Below are 16,575 nucleotides of genomic sequence, written 5' to 3' on the forward strand. Positions count from 1 at the left end.
ATGGTAAGAAACATTTCAAAGGTGCTGGGGAAAAAAAAAAATCACCTTAAAAAGTGGAACTAGCATTATAAATGCAACACGTTTTCTGTCAAATGTGCAGTGTATAGTCTATTTGTTATGTATTAACCTTTTTGTTGCAGTCTTATGCTTATATATAGAAAACATTTCCCCCTCATCAATAAACACTCAATTCCCCATTATGACAAAGGTAGACTGAAGTATTCAGACCTTTTGCTGTGACACGTGAAGTTTAGCTTCACCTTAGGCCCTTCTCACACATTTGCTCAGTTGGGCAGCCGGCTCTAAGAAGAGTCCTAGCTGTTCTAACTTCTCCCTTTAAGAATGATGGAGACCTGAGCTCTGCATCTCCTTCAACCTTTGCTTGTCAGCTGTGAGCAGACCAGTGTGTGTGCATGTCCAACAATTGAATTTACCACAGGCAGAATCAAATCAAGGTGTAGAAACATTTCACATGAAACACTTCCTTGTGATATTTCAGTTTTGCTTCGTCATCATGTGGTATTGAGTCTGGATTGAAGCAAGAAAATGATTTATTATTCAGCATGAGGCTGTGACAAAACAAAATATGTGGTGAAGGAGTAGTGAACTTTCTGAATGCCATACACCTCCTGCTCTGTAATTCAAACAGACTTCAGAAAGAGGAACTTTATTAGGTTTCAGTCTTTAAGAAATGAGGTAAAAGTTATATCAGAAATCTTCAGTCATAAGTGTGACACTTAAAAAGACACTGCATGACTGATAATATATAATAATTCTATCATTCAATCAAGTACCTGGTTGTATTTGGAGTATAAAATAAGGTACAGTGCAAACTGTACACGCATGTTTGTTTGATGTAAGTTTTGTGTGAAAATTAAAATGTATTATATTTGTCTTTTTTGAAAACTGTACAATTTCTGTAATATTATACATTTGATATTGTATATACCAGAAAAATATTCTCAATGCCTTGTTTGTTGTCAGACGTCACGATCTCAGTGATGTTTTGGGAGAGAGACAGAGCTGCTGTTCATAAAACCACAACAGATAAAAAAAAGAAATCACTAAAATACAAAGAATAATGTTTTTATTTATCTTCACCGCCAACATGTCTATTTAGTTAAATGGACCATCAACAGTAGGGTCTACTCTGTGTACTAACACAAGAAACGTGTACTGGTTGATTGCCTTCATGTCGTAACAAAACAGCAAAATGAAATGTGCATACGTGTTGTGTATGTATACAAATTTAAATACTAATTTCCATATTACCCTGTGCTCATTAATACTGATTCTTGTTTAAGGACCTGACTTTACATATTCCAATGTTCTAAAAGGCAGAAGTTCATGTCGGGTGTAAATATTCATTATGTACAAATGTCAATATTTCTGAGCACAGGGGCGTTTTAAGGTTTACGGGCAAAACCTTATTGGCCAGTACATATTTACTGTACATCTTATATTTCTGAACTTCTCTCTGCTTTTTGTCTCGTCTCTGCCCTGTGATGTGAACGCTCCAAAGTGACGGCCAAGATTGCAAGAAGAATGTATTCCTCAGTTTCAGAACTGCAAGAGCAAAACAAAAACAACGTCTGAGCTACAAAACATCTCACAAACAAGAAATACATTAAGATTTTATATGAGTAATAATACACCATAATAACCATTTAATAATAAAACATTTTAGTAATAAGCAGTAAACCGAAAACAATCAGAAACAGTATTAAATAGTTTGTCACTCTAATATGAAATACAATGCAAAAACAAACTACTAATTAAAAATGTAGACGAATAAAACTTACGTTTTTGAGGAACTCTTCAGCGACGATACGAGCTCTAGCGTTGACTGACAGCTTCATTTCACTGATCTCTTTGTCAATTTCCTCCATGAAATGAATGACATAGTCCACCAGTTTATGTTTGTACATTTGCTCTGTGTGGAAGTTGGTGATTAGAAAACTGATGTCGTACCCCTGCATAGAAAAAGAAAAGAGATGGATGTAAAGACACAAATAATTCAGGATGCCGTCAGGAGTGTGGATAGCTGACCTGAGCCCATCAGGACTCGTCATATCCACACTGCGGCCCTGACCCTCGGGCCGGGCTCGGAGAAAATAATTGACATGATACTTGAATTTGGGTCGGGTTTGATCATGTTGGCTGGGCTACTCTATCCTACACTAATTGGAGAGCTGTTTATTTGTTAGTGTATCAGGCTACTCCTCCGAAACCCATCCTCCATTTCCCTCCAAACATTCCCTGAACAATAGTCAGAAGATTAGCTTTTCCATATGGTATTTTCCAACTGTGTTTCATTTTATTAGGGCCCGAGCACTGACGGTGAGTGTCAAAGATGGAGATATAAACTACCTTGAATTTCGCGTTTTCGTCACACGGTGTGACCGTGGCGTCAAAGTTTGATTACACGCCATCAAAACACGAGGTTATTGTATCTCGGATATACATGGACCAATCGACTCCAAACTAGACATGTAAGACAAGACGGACGGACAGAGGGACGGACGGACGGACACACGGACAGACACACGGACGGCCATTTTTCACATTTTTACTTTGAATAACTTGTCCCAGGACTTTCATCAGATCAACTTCATTGAGGTGAGTGTCATCTCAACAAGATGGAGATGTAAACTAGGAGACCAAACAGGAAGCCCGCCATTTTGACCATTTTAGACATTTCTACTTTGACGAACTTGTCCTAGGGCTTTCATCAGATCAACTTCAAATTGAGATGAGTGTCATCTCAACAAGATGGAGATATAAACTACCTTGGTATATATATGATTTCATAACACGGTGTGACCGTGGTGTGGCGTACAACTTTGATGATTCGCCAAAAAAGGGATTTATTATAACTCCTCTGTGCATTGTTCTATCAGCCTCAAACCTCATTCACACATTGACAGTCCCGCCCTGATCAGATCCATGTGTCAATACTGACTCATCATTACAGCACCACCTGCTGGCTAAAGGGAGTGACATGTTTTATACTTTGATACACTGCTCCTGGCTGCTTTACAATATACAGCTCAAATGAGCTCAGTCAAGTCATTGGATCATGGTCAGAATTGTGACATTTCCTCAAACCGTGTAAACATTGAGGTGCGGCGAAGGTTCATCCTTCGCCAAAGGACACGATGTTGTCATAACTCCAGTGTGCATTGTCCTATCACTACCAAACTTCTGTCTCATGATCAGAGACCAAGCCTGAACAGCTCTGTGTGTCAATATTTCCTTACTGTCATAGCGCCACCTACTGATTCGCCATGAAACAGGAAGTACTTTGTAAATCCACTCTGCATTATCCAACCGGCTCCGAACTACTGACCTGAACAGCTCCATATATTAATATTAGTTCAGGGTCATAGCACCACCTACTGATCAGTGTGAAAATTAAATTGTTGTAACATTATCCAATTGAAACAAAATTGCTAATGCTACATCAGAGCCCCTACTTGAACAGATCTATTAGTCTGTATGTAATAATATTGATGGCGCCACCTACTGGCAAGAGGAACTAAGCTTTGTTTTACAACTACCATTCAATTTACATACAATTTCCACCATGTGATCTGCAATTGATAGCGTGGACCGTAATGAGCAATTAGCAGGCAAGGATCGACATCGCGTGACGGACGCAGGAAGTGAAGCGTTTATCCTTGCCACAGTGCGCAAAACGCATGCAACGCAGAGACGTGCGCTTGGTCATTGATCGCTCTCTCCACTAACCGCAACAGGCTTCAAAATGCCTGTGCTCGGGCCCGTTATTTTTTTGGGACGGACAGACGGACGGATTTTATTTATTTATTGTCGTCCGTCTGTCTGTATTTTTTTTTGTTGGACAGACAGACGGACGGATGTCTGTCTGTCTGTCTGTCTGTATAATTTTTTATTATTTATCAGACAGACGGACGAAAAAAAATAAAATCCGTCCGTCTGTCCGTCTACAACGGACAGACAGACAGATTTTATTTTTGTAAAAAAAAATTCGTCCGTCTGTCTGTATTTTTTTGGGGGGGAAATGTCAAACTAAACCCTGTAAATGTGTTTGACCCTTTTTCAACGCCCACATACCTCCACTGGTTTCCTCCTGAGGATGAAGAAGTTCTCTGCTCTCATCATCATGAAACGCATGAACTTATGGCACAGAATCTTCTCGATCTCATCTGCCTAAAGCAGCAGATAGAGGGAAACAGTTGTCAGTCGTCTAACATTGAAATTTGATCCTTTTATGCGTTACTATGCGCCCATCAGTTTGGAGGCCGACCGACCTGCTTGACAGCGATGCTGACTCTGACGGAGTTGATGGAGCCCTCGATCAGAACCTTCTCCTTGTCGTTGCGGCTGATGATCACTGGCTGGAGCAGCAGTTCTTTACTACTTCTGGAAGTGGAACGAAACACATACTCTTAATAATGGTGTTTTTATACTCTTTTACTTCTTTGTTTTAAAGCCATGATGACAGGCTCACCGCACTTCCACTTCTGGCTTGTTGTGTCTCTCCACCACTTGTGACGAGAAATTCTCCAGACAGAGGGCGGCCTGCAGGGTGGCGCGCACCGCATTGAGGTATGGTCGCAGGGTGGCCGTCTGAGGAGGAGCAAGAGAGATCAATTCGTCAAAGAGAGCGAATCTGAAACCAACGCTCGAGACTGACTGGAGACATGTTTTCGATTACACACTTCCTCCCTGGTTACAGATTACAATCTGGCTTTGGTCTCAACCCAGAAGAGGGGACTTCTCGTTCACGTTGGATCTGCACATGACAACTAGCAATTCATCCAAAGCTTCTTCATATTTAATAATTATGTAAACGTTTTAATATGTCTTTTCCTGTTCCTTGCTCTTGGCCTCATAAAGCTGAGAGCAGCTGGGCTGGTTGGGATGTGATGCTGAGGAGCAGACCTCCGTCCAAGTACATTGAAAACCATTGTGTGGCGGTTGTGTGCATCAGTGTCACACTACGACAGGTGGATGCCACTGACGCGACTGTGGCTGGTAACACGAATTAGCAGCTGCACAATAAATACATTTAAAACCGGGTCGGATCATCAGGAGTTCCTGAAGCAGCAGCATCTCGTGCCCATCACAGTCTTTGACATTATACTGAACAACCACATCTCACTATGTCTCCACCACCGACAGTGATACGTTTGATCGCTTCTAAGACGCTGAATTATTCTGTTCTCGTTTGTTTCCTCTGAGCCTGGACCAGCTAACGTTAGCCTGTTAGCTAGCTTAGCTGGAGGAGATGAAACATTTGGAGGAAGAAACGCGCTGCAACTCCCAACACGGATGTGACGTTAGTCGACGAGCTGCAACAGTTTAATGTCGATACGGTTAAATGTTAAAACGTATTAAACTGAGTCGGTGTGAATCAGTGTAAGTGTGTAGTTTGTCTCACCATTTCTCTGGAGGAGCAGAGCAGCTAAAGGCGGAAGTAGCTTCAATTGTCAGAACACCGGAAGTCCGCTCTGCCTCCTCCGAGCCGCTGCTTCTGATCTGTCATCCATCACACATATAATATCAATAACAAACGTATATTCACAATAAATATGATCGATCTACAGTTAATCAATCTATAATGAAATATTACAGGCAAAGAAACAAGCACAACAGTCCCTGTGCTCCTCAACATAGGATTCAAAGCTGAAAGTGAAAACATGTTAAACTTCCTGTAGAAACATTAGTTTAAACAGGTTACTGTCATTTTATTTTGACATTCTGAACAATCACATAATGATGATGTGGGAGAACGTCGTCATTCAGTGACGAGTTTCGATTTAGTCCCACATTCTTTTTTATCCTGATTTTGTGTGAGTGTTAATTTCTCTAGTTCTGTTTTCACATATCATGGTTTTGGTTTTTATGCATCGACTTGTTTTTACCCTATCCACTTTAAAACTGATGTAATTTTATTTTGCTGATGGTGATTTATGTCTGTTTGCACTTAGTAATGTAGACTTTAAAATGTAATTATTATTATTATTATTAATAATAAACTATTACCACATTGAAAAAGAAATTGGAATTCCCCAGAACACACCAGAGTAGTTTTTAATTTATTTATTGTGTAATTTGCACTAATGACCTCAGTACTGCATCACATCCTGGCTACTGCCCGACTGTCTGCTCACACAGTGCAGTGAAGGAAATGTGTCTGTACACTGGGTGGTGGCTGCTGAACTGTATTTCCCTGAACAGGCATGAGAACAGACCTTTTGCATGGCAGACATTTTTGATTTGTTATGGCTGAGAGAACAGAAGTGTAACAAATTCACCTGGGTGGAATGCAGCCCGCGTTATTTATTTAACACATCTGTGCTTTTCCTACAGTCACATGTCAAAATGTGGGTCACACAGAAGTCTACATATTGTGTGAGCGTGTTATCTTAAGACTTTGAAACCTTTTTTAGTCAGTGCTGTAGTTGATCTAAATATAGTTAGTAGGGGCTCAGTGTCCTGGCACACTGAAGAAATTATGATGTATCAGAAAACACAGACACACACACACAATAAAATTTCTAAATTATATTAAGCTGCTTAAGTTTGTTGTGCATGTTGCCTCACTGGGACCCTTGGATATAACAGTTCTCTCTCTCAAAGTAGAAAGTGTCATGCTGGAAAGTAAAGTAATAATAGTGTATTATATAGCGAGTATAGAGCAATGGGGTAAGTTTAGACAAAATGCGAGTTTGTGATGGTCACCAAATTTAAGAGATGTAAAGGTGCGAGTGGTCCTCCACCTCGTGAGATGTCAAAATAGCTAATCTTAGTGAAAACCCCTTTGTGGAAGCATTTACCAGGTTTTTCAAACACGGCAGCTCATCCAAACATTCCATCACACAACACCCACGTCTCAAATCAGACACAAATGTGAAGAAAAGTAAGTGTATCTCATGCAAGGAAAAGCCTGGATGCATGAAGGAAATGCAAGAAATTGAACACATTGACACACAAAGTCATACACAGATATATTCAAGAGTTTTATTATTTGACATCCCAATTTTGTTTGACAACATCATTGGCATCGAAGTGATCTTCGTCTATAAGGAGTAATAGCAGGGCAAAACGTTGGATTTTTTTTTCTTTAAATGGAGAGAGAGAGAACATCGATTTCTGTTCAGTCCATCAGCCTTTTACCTTTATTGTCTATACACCGTAATACACAATCCATTAAAAATATTAAGTACTTAGCCGACCTGAGCTACAAGCAGATAGAGAGAACAGCGATAACAAAGACATGACAGAAGGCAGATGTATGTGTGTGTGTGTTGGTGACACGTACTGTAATTCCATAGCATTGAAAGATGTCTGATGAAGGACGTAAACACATACAGCAGTAATAGTAGCGGTACAAGTAATGTTACATAAAAGGCAAATATTAATATATTAAGAATTAATCCATGTTTTACACTGTGACTGCATCATTAGCTTCAACATGTCTTCTCAGGAATTTTTCTGCTTGGTGAGGCCGTTGTAAACCCACAAACCTTGAGTGGAGAAGGCAAAACAATCACCAAACAGATTCTCAGTATGTATTAGACAAGGAGAATGAACAGGGATCATTTGAAGGTGTGTAGCCGACGTTGCCCAAAATCAGTCATCCCACTATCACATTTAAAAGACAAAAACTTAAAAAGAAAGTGCAAAAAAAAAAAAAAGTATATTTCAGATTGGCTTCAGAAATATTATCAGCCAATTGAGGAAAAACATATATACACACACACAAATATAATTTGTTGAAAGACAGGCAATATAAAGCAAAGAGAAAACAGACAATGAGAATAAGATACTTGGAATGCCGATACTAGCCAACATCGTCTCACACTACAGAGCATCAGCCAGTCCATCCAGAGTTCCCAATTGCACTGTTTAAACATAGCTCCCTCAGGCCCCTGTGTGTGGGAATCAGGGGCCACAGGCAGACAATTGGAGATCACTCGCTATCAAGTCAGGGACTGTGAGGTCAGAAGGGGTGTCATTCTTTTCATGTATGTGATCTTTGGGCAATGGATTTTGCAGCGAGTACGCTAGTGTATTAATTTGTGTGCTAAGTGGGCGGTGGGCGTGGGGTACATCCATGTGCAGCGTACTTTGTGTGGGGTTGTGTTGATGGAATGAACAGAGGTGTGAAGAAGGAAGACCAGCAGGGAAGTATTTTCCCTCGGAGCAAGGTGCAGGTGATGTAACCGGTGACAGGGTGGTTCAGAAAGCCAAGAGAGAAGATGGTCCGAGTTGTCCTTTAGCAGCTGCAGATTTCTGCTGAAGGTTTAGCTCTGTCGTTCCTATCCAGTTTTATGGGCTCTGGGAATTCATTATACAACTCCACTTCTGTCTCCTGTGAGGAATCAAGAGAGACATCAGCAGTGTAGAAAAAAGAAAGAAAAGACATGACACCAACTCATTTATCATTTTCATTTTTAAGCAGCTGTGACTCACCTGTTTGAGGGCGTTACGTGCAATTGTCTGGAATGCCTGTTCTACATTTATGGCTTCTTTGGCACTGGTCTCAAAGTAGGGGATGTTGTTCTTACTCTGACACCAAGCCTGAGCCCTTTTGGTGGTTACCTGTGTGTATGAAGATGAAGAGAATTATCAATTTAGAAAGCTTAAATCAGTAAACTTGTCATTTAGAGATTCAATAAAAAAATTACTTTTTTTTTTTTTTTTTAAATCAAGCCTGTAATGTCAATCTGAATGTTACTATGCATGTTTACTTTTTTTCATGCTTAAAATCTAAATGGATTTGGAGCATTAAAGGGTTACATTGACAACCTATAACCAGGGGTGGAAAGAAAATATACTCAAGCATGAGGAAAATTACGTGTGTAGAAAATGACAAAGTGATTCACTTGAAATGTAGTCTTTAAAAATACAGTCAAAGGGGGATGGAGGGAGTGTTGCATAGTTCTAATAATGATGATAAAACTATGAAAGAATACCTTAAGGCTGCCAGGCTTATTTGTATTTCATACATGTAAGATGTTCCAGGTGAAAACTGCACCGAAAGCAACCAAAAAAATCCACTGTGGCACTTTGCTGCCTGTCCACACAACTGATAATCGATAAATACAAATCTACTAATTAACATGACAGCGGGCGTCAATGCATTTTATGGAGAAAAAATGAAGCTATATAAATCAAACAGCTTGTCATTTCTTGCAGAATTAACAGCAAAATAAAGCAGCAGAAAAAGCCACGGTGTATAAACGACACAAACTCAACAGCAGCCGACAAACAGACTAAATACTACGTTGCTAAGAAACACAACACGGTCGTTTTCTATGCTATCATCTATCAGTCATTTGTTGCACACAGATGTGAACGTCGCTCTTGAGTCTTGTGCATCAACACGACCTCTACATTCTGCTCTAGATCTGAATTTGATTATTTATTCTTTATGTAAAATCTACCACTCCACTCAGCTCAGCTCAATCACGACAGGAATAATGGACAACACCAGAAAGGTGGAGCACACCTCACTGACGGTGAAGTGAATGTAGAAGTCCCAGCTGAAGGATCCAACATCAGTAAAACAAAACAAAGACAACAGAAAAGGCAGTCAAGAACAAAATAAAATAAGCTTTGTTGGCTTCTGGCCAGATCAAACAATTTCACAAATAACCATATTTTTAAGCCACATGCCAATGAACCACTTGATAACCCTACATTTAAAGTATGAGCCACATGGCATATCCTGAAGCTGATGTCAATTCAAGTATTTAAGAGCATCAGCCATATTCACGCTGTGCAGCCAGAAGTGTTTTAAAAGCACTAAAACCCTCCATGTGGCTCCGTATGCATGTTCACAGCTGAAACACACCCACAAGAGCTGGGCCTGGGTTTGGAGGTCTGACATATGGACAATGCAATGGAGGATAGGTCAGGATTTAAAATGTGTCCATCATGGAGGCACGATCTACTCGTACCAACCTGTCTATTCTCCAGGTCGATCTTGTTGCCTAGCACCACAAAGGGGAAGTTCTCCGGGTCTCTGGGGCTGGCCTGGATCAGGAACTCGTCCCTCCAGCTGTCGAGTGTCTTGAACGTATTGGGTGCGGTCACATCGAACACCAGCACGCAGCAGTCTGCTCCACGGTAGAACGCAACACCCAAGGACTGGAACCTCTCCTGGCCAGCTGTGTCCCATATCTAGACAAAAATAGAAAGAGAATAGTTTTTATAAATGGAGAGGATTACAGGAGTGAGGAAAAGATGGAAACAAATACAGCAATATGATGATAATCTCAAAGGATGCTGCTGTTTAAATGCTTGAATTATTTAATGCTTCATTCCCCCAGTACCTCTCTGACCTCCTCCTCCCCTGTAGGTTCATCCCGGAACCTACAATCCTGATATACAGGTCTGCTCACCGTGCCTTGCACCAACCTGCCAACTCCCTCCTGGCAGAGATTAGCAATCCTCCATCTCTGGGCACTTTTAAATAACTCCTTAAAACCGTTTCCTTAAAATAACTCCTTAAGTTCTGTTCCCAACGGCTTTTGACCAGTAAAGTTTCATTATCCCCAGCTAGAGTTTCCCCAAAATAGTTTTTGTCCTTGATCCGTTTCATTTTTCAAACTTTGTAAATCAGCCTTTGATATCTTGAAAGGGGCTATATAAACCCAAGTTATTGTTATTATTAGTTGTAACTGTGCCGCACCTGCATTGTAACGAGCCGGTCGTCCACCATCACCTCTTTCGTCAGGAAGTCTGCTCCTATTGTAGCTTTGTACTGGTTACTGAACTTCTTGTTCACATACTGGTTCATGAGGGAGGTCTTTCCAACACTGAGCAACGACAGAGTAGACAACAGAATAACAGACACTGTAGGTGGTAGAACAGGAGAAGAAATAAACTGTGGTACACGTTGACTGATGAAATAGAGCCATGTGACTTTGGATGTAATCAAGACCCTATTTACTCTTTGTACCATGTTATGCATGTTGAGCTTTTCAGAGAGCACATGTCAAAATAGCCAAACGCAACCAAATTTATGTTTCTAAGACAACCCAGTGCAGTACTAAGCATTATAATGACATTATAAGTATTGTAACGGCAGTGATTATGTCTGGTTAGTTCTGCAGATGGTTGAAAAACAGTAAAGCTGCATTGGTGAAGAGCAGAGGCCTCATTCTGCCTGGATACAGCTTGTGTCACAATCATAACTCCTGCCAACAAGGAAGTCATCTTAATACAGACTGATTTAAACAGAGGATTCAACTCCAAACTTTAATGACACCCTGGCATTTAGGTGTTTTCCCACCAAGCTATTCTAGAACATTAATAACCGATGATTGACGTGAAATATGCCACGTTGGGACTCACCCAGAATCTCCCAGGATGATGACTTTCAGGAGCACTTTCTTTCTGGATGTCATTTTTCAGCAGCTGCAGAGAGACAGACAGTAAAATGTTTAGTAAGTTCCACTTTACAAGAATATATATTGTCACAAACTAATCATCACATAAAAATCAATAAAGAAAATATGTCTCAGAGCAGAGAAGGCCATTGGAAAACATTAGTCTACAAATTTGCGTGTAGAGCTTCTTGCCCGTGGACCAATCAGGTTTGAATACCATTTATTCCAGTCATGCGCTTCCTAAGCTGCTGGGCAAATCACGAGAACCACATCATTCTTTCTCTTTCCCCTCTTACACACCACAGGAAGTCACCTCCTTAAGAACGGACTCTTCAAAACCGAGTGACACATCTGAACTTTTCTGTTGATCTGACCTTCACTGTGCAGACCAGCTATTACATGTGTTGATGATCTCAGAACACTCTACAGACAGTACACTACACTTACAGCAGCATACACACCATGAGTTAGGGGACACTCTACATGTGCATTTAAATAAAGCCCTATTGTCTGAGTCTTCATATTACATTTTAGTGAAAAAAAATCTCTGTGTCAGTGCTTTCGATTCATACCTGCAGCAATAACTGTAGGAAATCTTCATTACGAAATCTGTGTAATTTCTGAAAACTCGAATGCAGCAGTGAACAGCGATGTGCATCATTTCCTTTTGTAAAAATTGATTAAGCAAGATCAGAGATTTTTCCAAATGCTCAAGTGAGCAAATCACGTTACACTTCTTTAAAAATGCATTCAACCATGTTTCCACAAGAAGTTGTTGGTAGTAGTGCACATACGATATGGCTTTTTGGAAGCCGATATTTTAATAAATATAGAAGTTACATAAACTTACTCTGCATCGTTTATTCTTTTAAGTTTTTATATTGGTGAGACCGATTTGCTTATGCACTGCCCCGATGAAGACTCATTTTTAAACCCTCCTAATATTAGTTTTTTCATTCTCTATTTACAGTATATCATGACTTTTCGAGACTACTACTCATAACAAAACAAAGTGTAGAACAGTAAATAAACAAGTCTATGTTTCCGTCCTGAGGGATTTTCTAAAATAAACCTTGATTACATAGCAGTCTGCTTTATCATTAGTTAACATGCGAGCGCACTGATTTTGATAAGAAATATACTTTAGAAAGTCTACTGTAGATGTGCATGCTGTCAGCGAGGGTGGGTGCAGTAGTGAATGTCTGAAGGGAATAAGATGCAGTGTTTCCCTACTACAATGAAGGAGATCTTAAATGTGACTAAGGACAATTACATGTGTTAAATACTAAGGGCTGCAATAAATAAATACATTTTTTCATTGATGATTATTCTCCAATATATCTTTCTTGATTAACAGACTTACTGTTTTGTCCAGAAAAGGTCAAAAAGTTGTGAAAAATACCTGTTAAATATCCCAAACAGAAATTTAGTCCAAGACCCAAACATATTCAGTTTGTATGAAAAAGATAAGCATACAACAATTGAGAGGTGGACGCAAACAATGTTCATATTTTGCTATAAAAAAAATACTGGAACAACTGTCAATCAAGAAATCAATGTGTAGCTGCCCTGCTGTCTATACTGTTTCTCAACAAATGTCTCTTTAATCACAAGTTCTGTGACTGGTTTTAGGGAAATTAAATGATTTCTTCCATCTGTTTTTGTGAAGCGCACTAACCTGTTACACAACAGTCTAAAAGAAAACTTGACCACTTCCTATCTGAACATCACGTAAGTTCGGGTGTTCCCTAACATGATGAGACCTGAGACTGCGGCACCTAAGCTGAATGAACAGAAAAAACATAGAGAATCTGAATCATAGCTGTCACATATGCTGGAATCAGAAAGACTGAAGTCTGACAAAGGATCACTGTTAAAGAAAATAAGTGTGAGATGAGTCGCTACAGAAACTCAGGGAAATGAAAGTGAGCTCTCTATAGACGTCCAGTTGAACAAGGATTATGGTAAAAAGCTGTTAAATTATCAGATTGTTATGGGAGGATAAGAAAATCCATTCACTATCAATCTTGATTTAGCAAAGTTATTATGTGTCACGCAGCGTGATCATCCACAAAAATGTAAAGGACTTGAGGACGTAGTGGTCACTCAGAGATGTTACAAGAGGCGACTATAAGGAGATTTGGTTAGCATCTGTTTGCACCGTGTACAAAGGGTACAGGGTAAACTCAAAAATTATAGAACATACATAAACAATACTTTCAAAAACATTTTACACACAAACAAATATTTGATTCTACACTGAATTATGAGCCATGAAAATAAATCCAAATTCTTAACTTAAGCCTTATGAAGCATAAACCCTTCGGTTCCCACCTGGAGCTGTAAAGTACACTTGCATTCTTTCTTGGTGGAATTAGCACAGCACTCCAGTGACTACCATACTGTGAAGACGAGCTGACAGGAGCAAGAGCAGCAGCACATCACTGAAGTCTGGGCATGCTCACACCACAGTCACATGACAACAGAGCTAACTCATCCCACATCTTGATCGTCTCACAGACAAGAGCATTAGACATAGATTCCTGAACGAGATTATAGTCTGTGACAGGAGACTCAGTTTGAAATCGGGTGGAGGCCTCTCGCCAAACTGACTGATTAATATTATTATCATTGCTACATCAATGTTAACTGGAAAATTTGACTGATACAAATAGGAGCATTTTGTAACAAACTGAATACAGATGACGAAGAATATGTACAGTATTTGCAAGTTAATAGAAATACTAAATGAATGTGTTTACTTTGACCCTGCACAAAGAAATGGTAGCTAGTTTAAAGTTACTTGTTTACTCAATTTCAGCTGATAAACAACTGTAAATGATACATTGTGTATGATGCAAGCACACTAGCAGTCGAAAACAAACCAGGGACTAAATATAGATTGGGACAGCTGAGTTCAGAGGTTGCTCAATGCTCTGAACAACACATTCATTTAGTATTTCTATTAACTCTACCTGTTAAAAGAATAACTCATTAGAGCACTAACAGTTTCTAGTATGTTGTGAAGCCAAATGTTTCTGTAAACCCACAACGTCTTACAACTCTGCCTTCATATTACAGAGCTGTATTAAGAGAAAGACAGAAAAATTATGTTTCCACAAGAGCTTATACAAAAACCTGCTAATTCCACTGTAAACATTGAAGGGCACCACTACCAGAACCAACTGGAAGGTAGATGGTGTAATGCAGCCGTCTGGGCAACATGTTTAACTGTGGAAAAATTAAAAACAGAGACACGCTGACCATGCCAGCAGGAACATAATGATAATATAAATAACATACTGATAATATTAAGAATCAGACATGTCACCTCATGGGATATGAGAAGAGCTTGTACTGAAGCTGATCCAAACAACCAGACAGGTCATTCAGACTCAAATTATTTTAATGTCAATTAACTTGAGATGAATAGCTGTCATCTAACGCAATTAATTAAAAACTAAATCACAGAGCAGGGACTCATCTCACTGTGTAACACTGCATCACAGGAAAGAGGTGCAGGAGACAAGAGGGGGAAAAGGTTACATGACTGCATCAAAAAACATTAGGACTTCTCAGTTTGGACGTCAACAACACCGGTTTCGTGTCAACCCAACGCGTTGGTACAAGTAATAGGCGTTGAAGCCACCTAATCAAATACCTTTGATTAAACAAAGTGAAAACATGTAGATGCATGAGTCACAACCGAAACTAAAAGTCCCGTGTTCCTGGAAACACAACGACAGACACACAACACTGCCAACAACAACGTGTCGCCAAAAAAAAAACAACACCTTTGACCATGACTAGCACAGAAACGTGGAGTTTTCAGTGGAAGGGCTGAGTGCGTCCTGCAGCTTCTAACTGGGAGCATGAGGGCTACGTGGAAACTTGAGTATTTCAAACTTTCACCCTCTCAACATTTGACAGAGGACACATCTTCACGGAGCTGTGTTGCATCGACGTCGTCTCACCCAGAGGAGCCACGGGCCTCGTTTTCGCAATCCAGCTTCTCGAAAAACACCGCAGCACCATTAACATTAGCCGCAGCTGCATTAACAGGAAACAGAGCGCATAACGAGTGGGTTCACATTTACCTCGGGACCAGACTGGTGTTACCTGGAAGTAAGAACTTACTTTGGAGCTGTGGCACAGCGGAGAGGACACTTGAGCACCGGAGCGGGCTGTTGTTGTTCAGGGGGCAGCTAGCGTCAGAGGCTAACTAGGCGTTACGGCAGTTAGCTAGCTAGCTTCCTCGCTGGCAACTCAAGCTCGCGTTAGTTTGGCAACCCCTCGGTTCAGATGCTAGTAAAAAACAGAGTCGCCCTTTGTGTGACCACTTAAAAAGCACAGTGTCGTAAGCGGAGGAGGCAGATTTAGATGATTAAATTTGGCACTTTGTTAGAAGGCTGTTCTGCCTGGAGACCTGCTGCTGCTGCTGCTACTGCTGCTGCTGCTCTCTTCCCCTTTCACTTCCTCCTCCAACAATACGTCTGCGTCCTACGTAGCACGCAGCTCCTTTAAGGTTCCCCGCCCACCAGCACTACAGAAAACAAAATCTGACTCAGAACATTTTACTCATCTGAATAAAGTAAAGTGATCACAGGAATATTAACAACAACAACAACAACAATAATAATAAAAGCAAACTGTATTTATATAGCACATTTTCATTCATTTTTATTTATTTCAACCATGTAAATAAAAAAGACAAATTATACAAACAAGTGAAAGAAAATAAACAGAAAGAGTATTATTTACAAACAGTGATGAGGGAAAAAAACACTTCATGATTTAATCTACAAATTTGAAAAAAGAGCAAGAAGAAGTACAAACTTACAAGGTGCTTTACAAGTAAAAAATAAAAGACAAACAATAGGGAGATCACACAGCAATAGAGCACACAAACGAAATTATGAATGTTTCATATGAGAAAAGATAAAATAAGATAAAATAAAACATTATAAAATTATTAAAATAGAGAGTAAAATCAGAACTAGGCGAACGCACACCAATAAAAGTATAGTATAGAGATTTAAAAGAGGAGAAGAAGTTTGCCAGAAGGATCCGGAAAGAGTATATTCCAAAATAACATATTCAGAAAATTTGGTGGACTTCATTTTACTTCATTCATTTTAACGTTTTCAAATTACTCACAAATTTGTTTAAATTATCAACAGGGCCTTCT

The 16,575-nt window shown here is 39.8% G+C and overlaps 2 protein-coding genes across 2 annotated transcripts; both read right to left on the reverse strand.

Moving 5' to 3' along the window:
- Positions 1–1,070: 1,070 nt before the first annotated feature.
- Positions 1,071–5,534, reverse strand: arpc4 (actin related protein 2/3 complex, subunit 4). The gene is made up of 6 exons (XM_034584639.1): positions 5,426–5,534; positions 4,493–4,611; positions 4,293–4,404; positions 4,096–4,191; positions 1,803–1,973; positions 1,071–1,566 (listed from the first exon to the last, which is right to left on the reverse strand). The coding sequence occupies exons 1-6, from the start codon at positions 5,426–5,428 to the stop codon at positions 1,561–1,563; spliced, it is 507 nt and encodes a 168-aa protein (XP_034440530.1). The 5' UTR covers positions 5,429–5,534; the 3' UTR covers positions 1,071–1,560.
- A 1,452-nt stretch (positions 5,535–6,986) lies between these two features.
- Positions 6,987–15,878, reverse strand: LOC117761057 (ras-related protein rab7-like). The gene is made up of 6 exons (XM_034584638.1): positions 15,525–15,878; positions 11,353–11,415; positions 10,688–10,814; positions 9,958–10,176; positions 8,464–8,592; positions 6,987–8,362 (listed from the first exon to the last, which is right to left on the reverse strand). Exons 2-6 carry the CDS (start codon positions 11,403–11,405, stop codon positions 8,267–8,269), a joined length of 624 nt encoding a protein of 207 aa, XP_034440529.1. The 5' UTR covers positions 11,406–11,415; positions 15,525–15,878; the 3' UTR covers positions 6,987–8,266.
- Positions 15,879–16,575: the final 697 nt, after the last annotated feature.

The sequence above is a fragment of the Hippoglossus hippoglossus genome, chromosome 5 (genome assembly GCF_009819705.1).
Source record: "Hippoglossus hippoglossus isolate fHipHip1 chromosome 5, fHipHip1.pri, whole genome shotgun sequence".
NCBI lineage: Eukaryota > Metazoa > Chordata > Actinopteri > Pleuronectiformes > Pleuronectidae > Hippoglossus > Hippoglossus hippoglossus.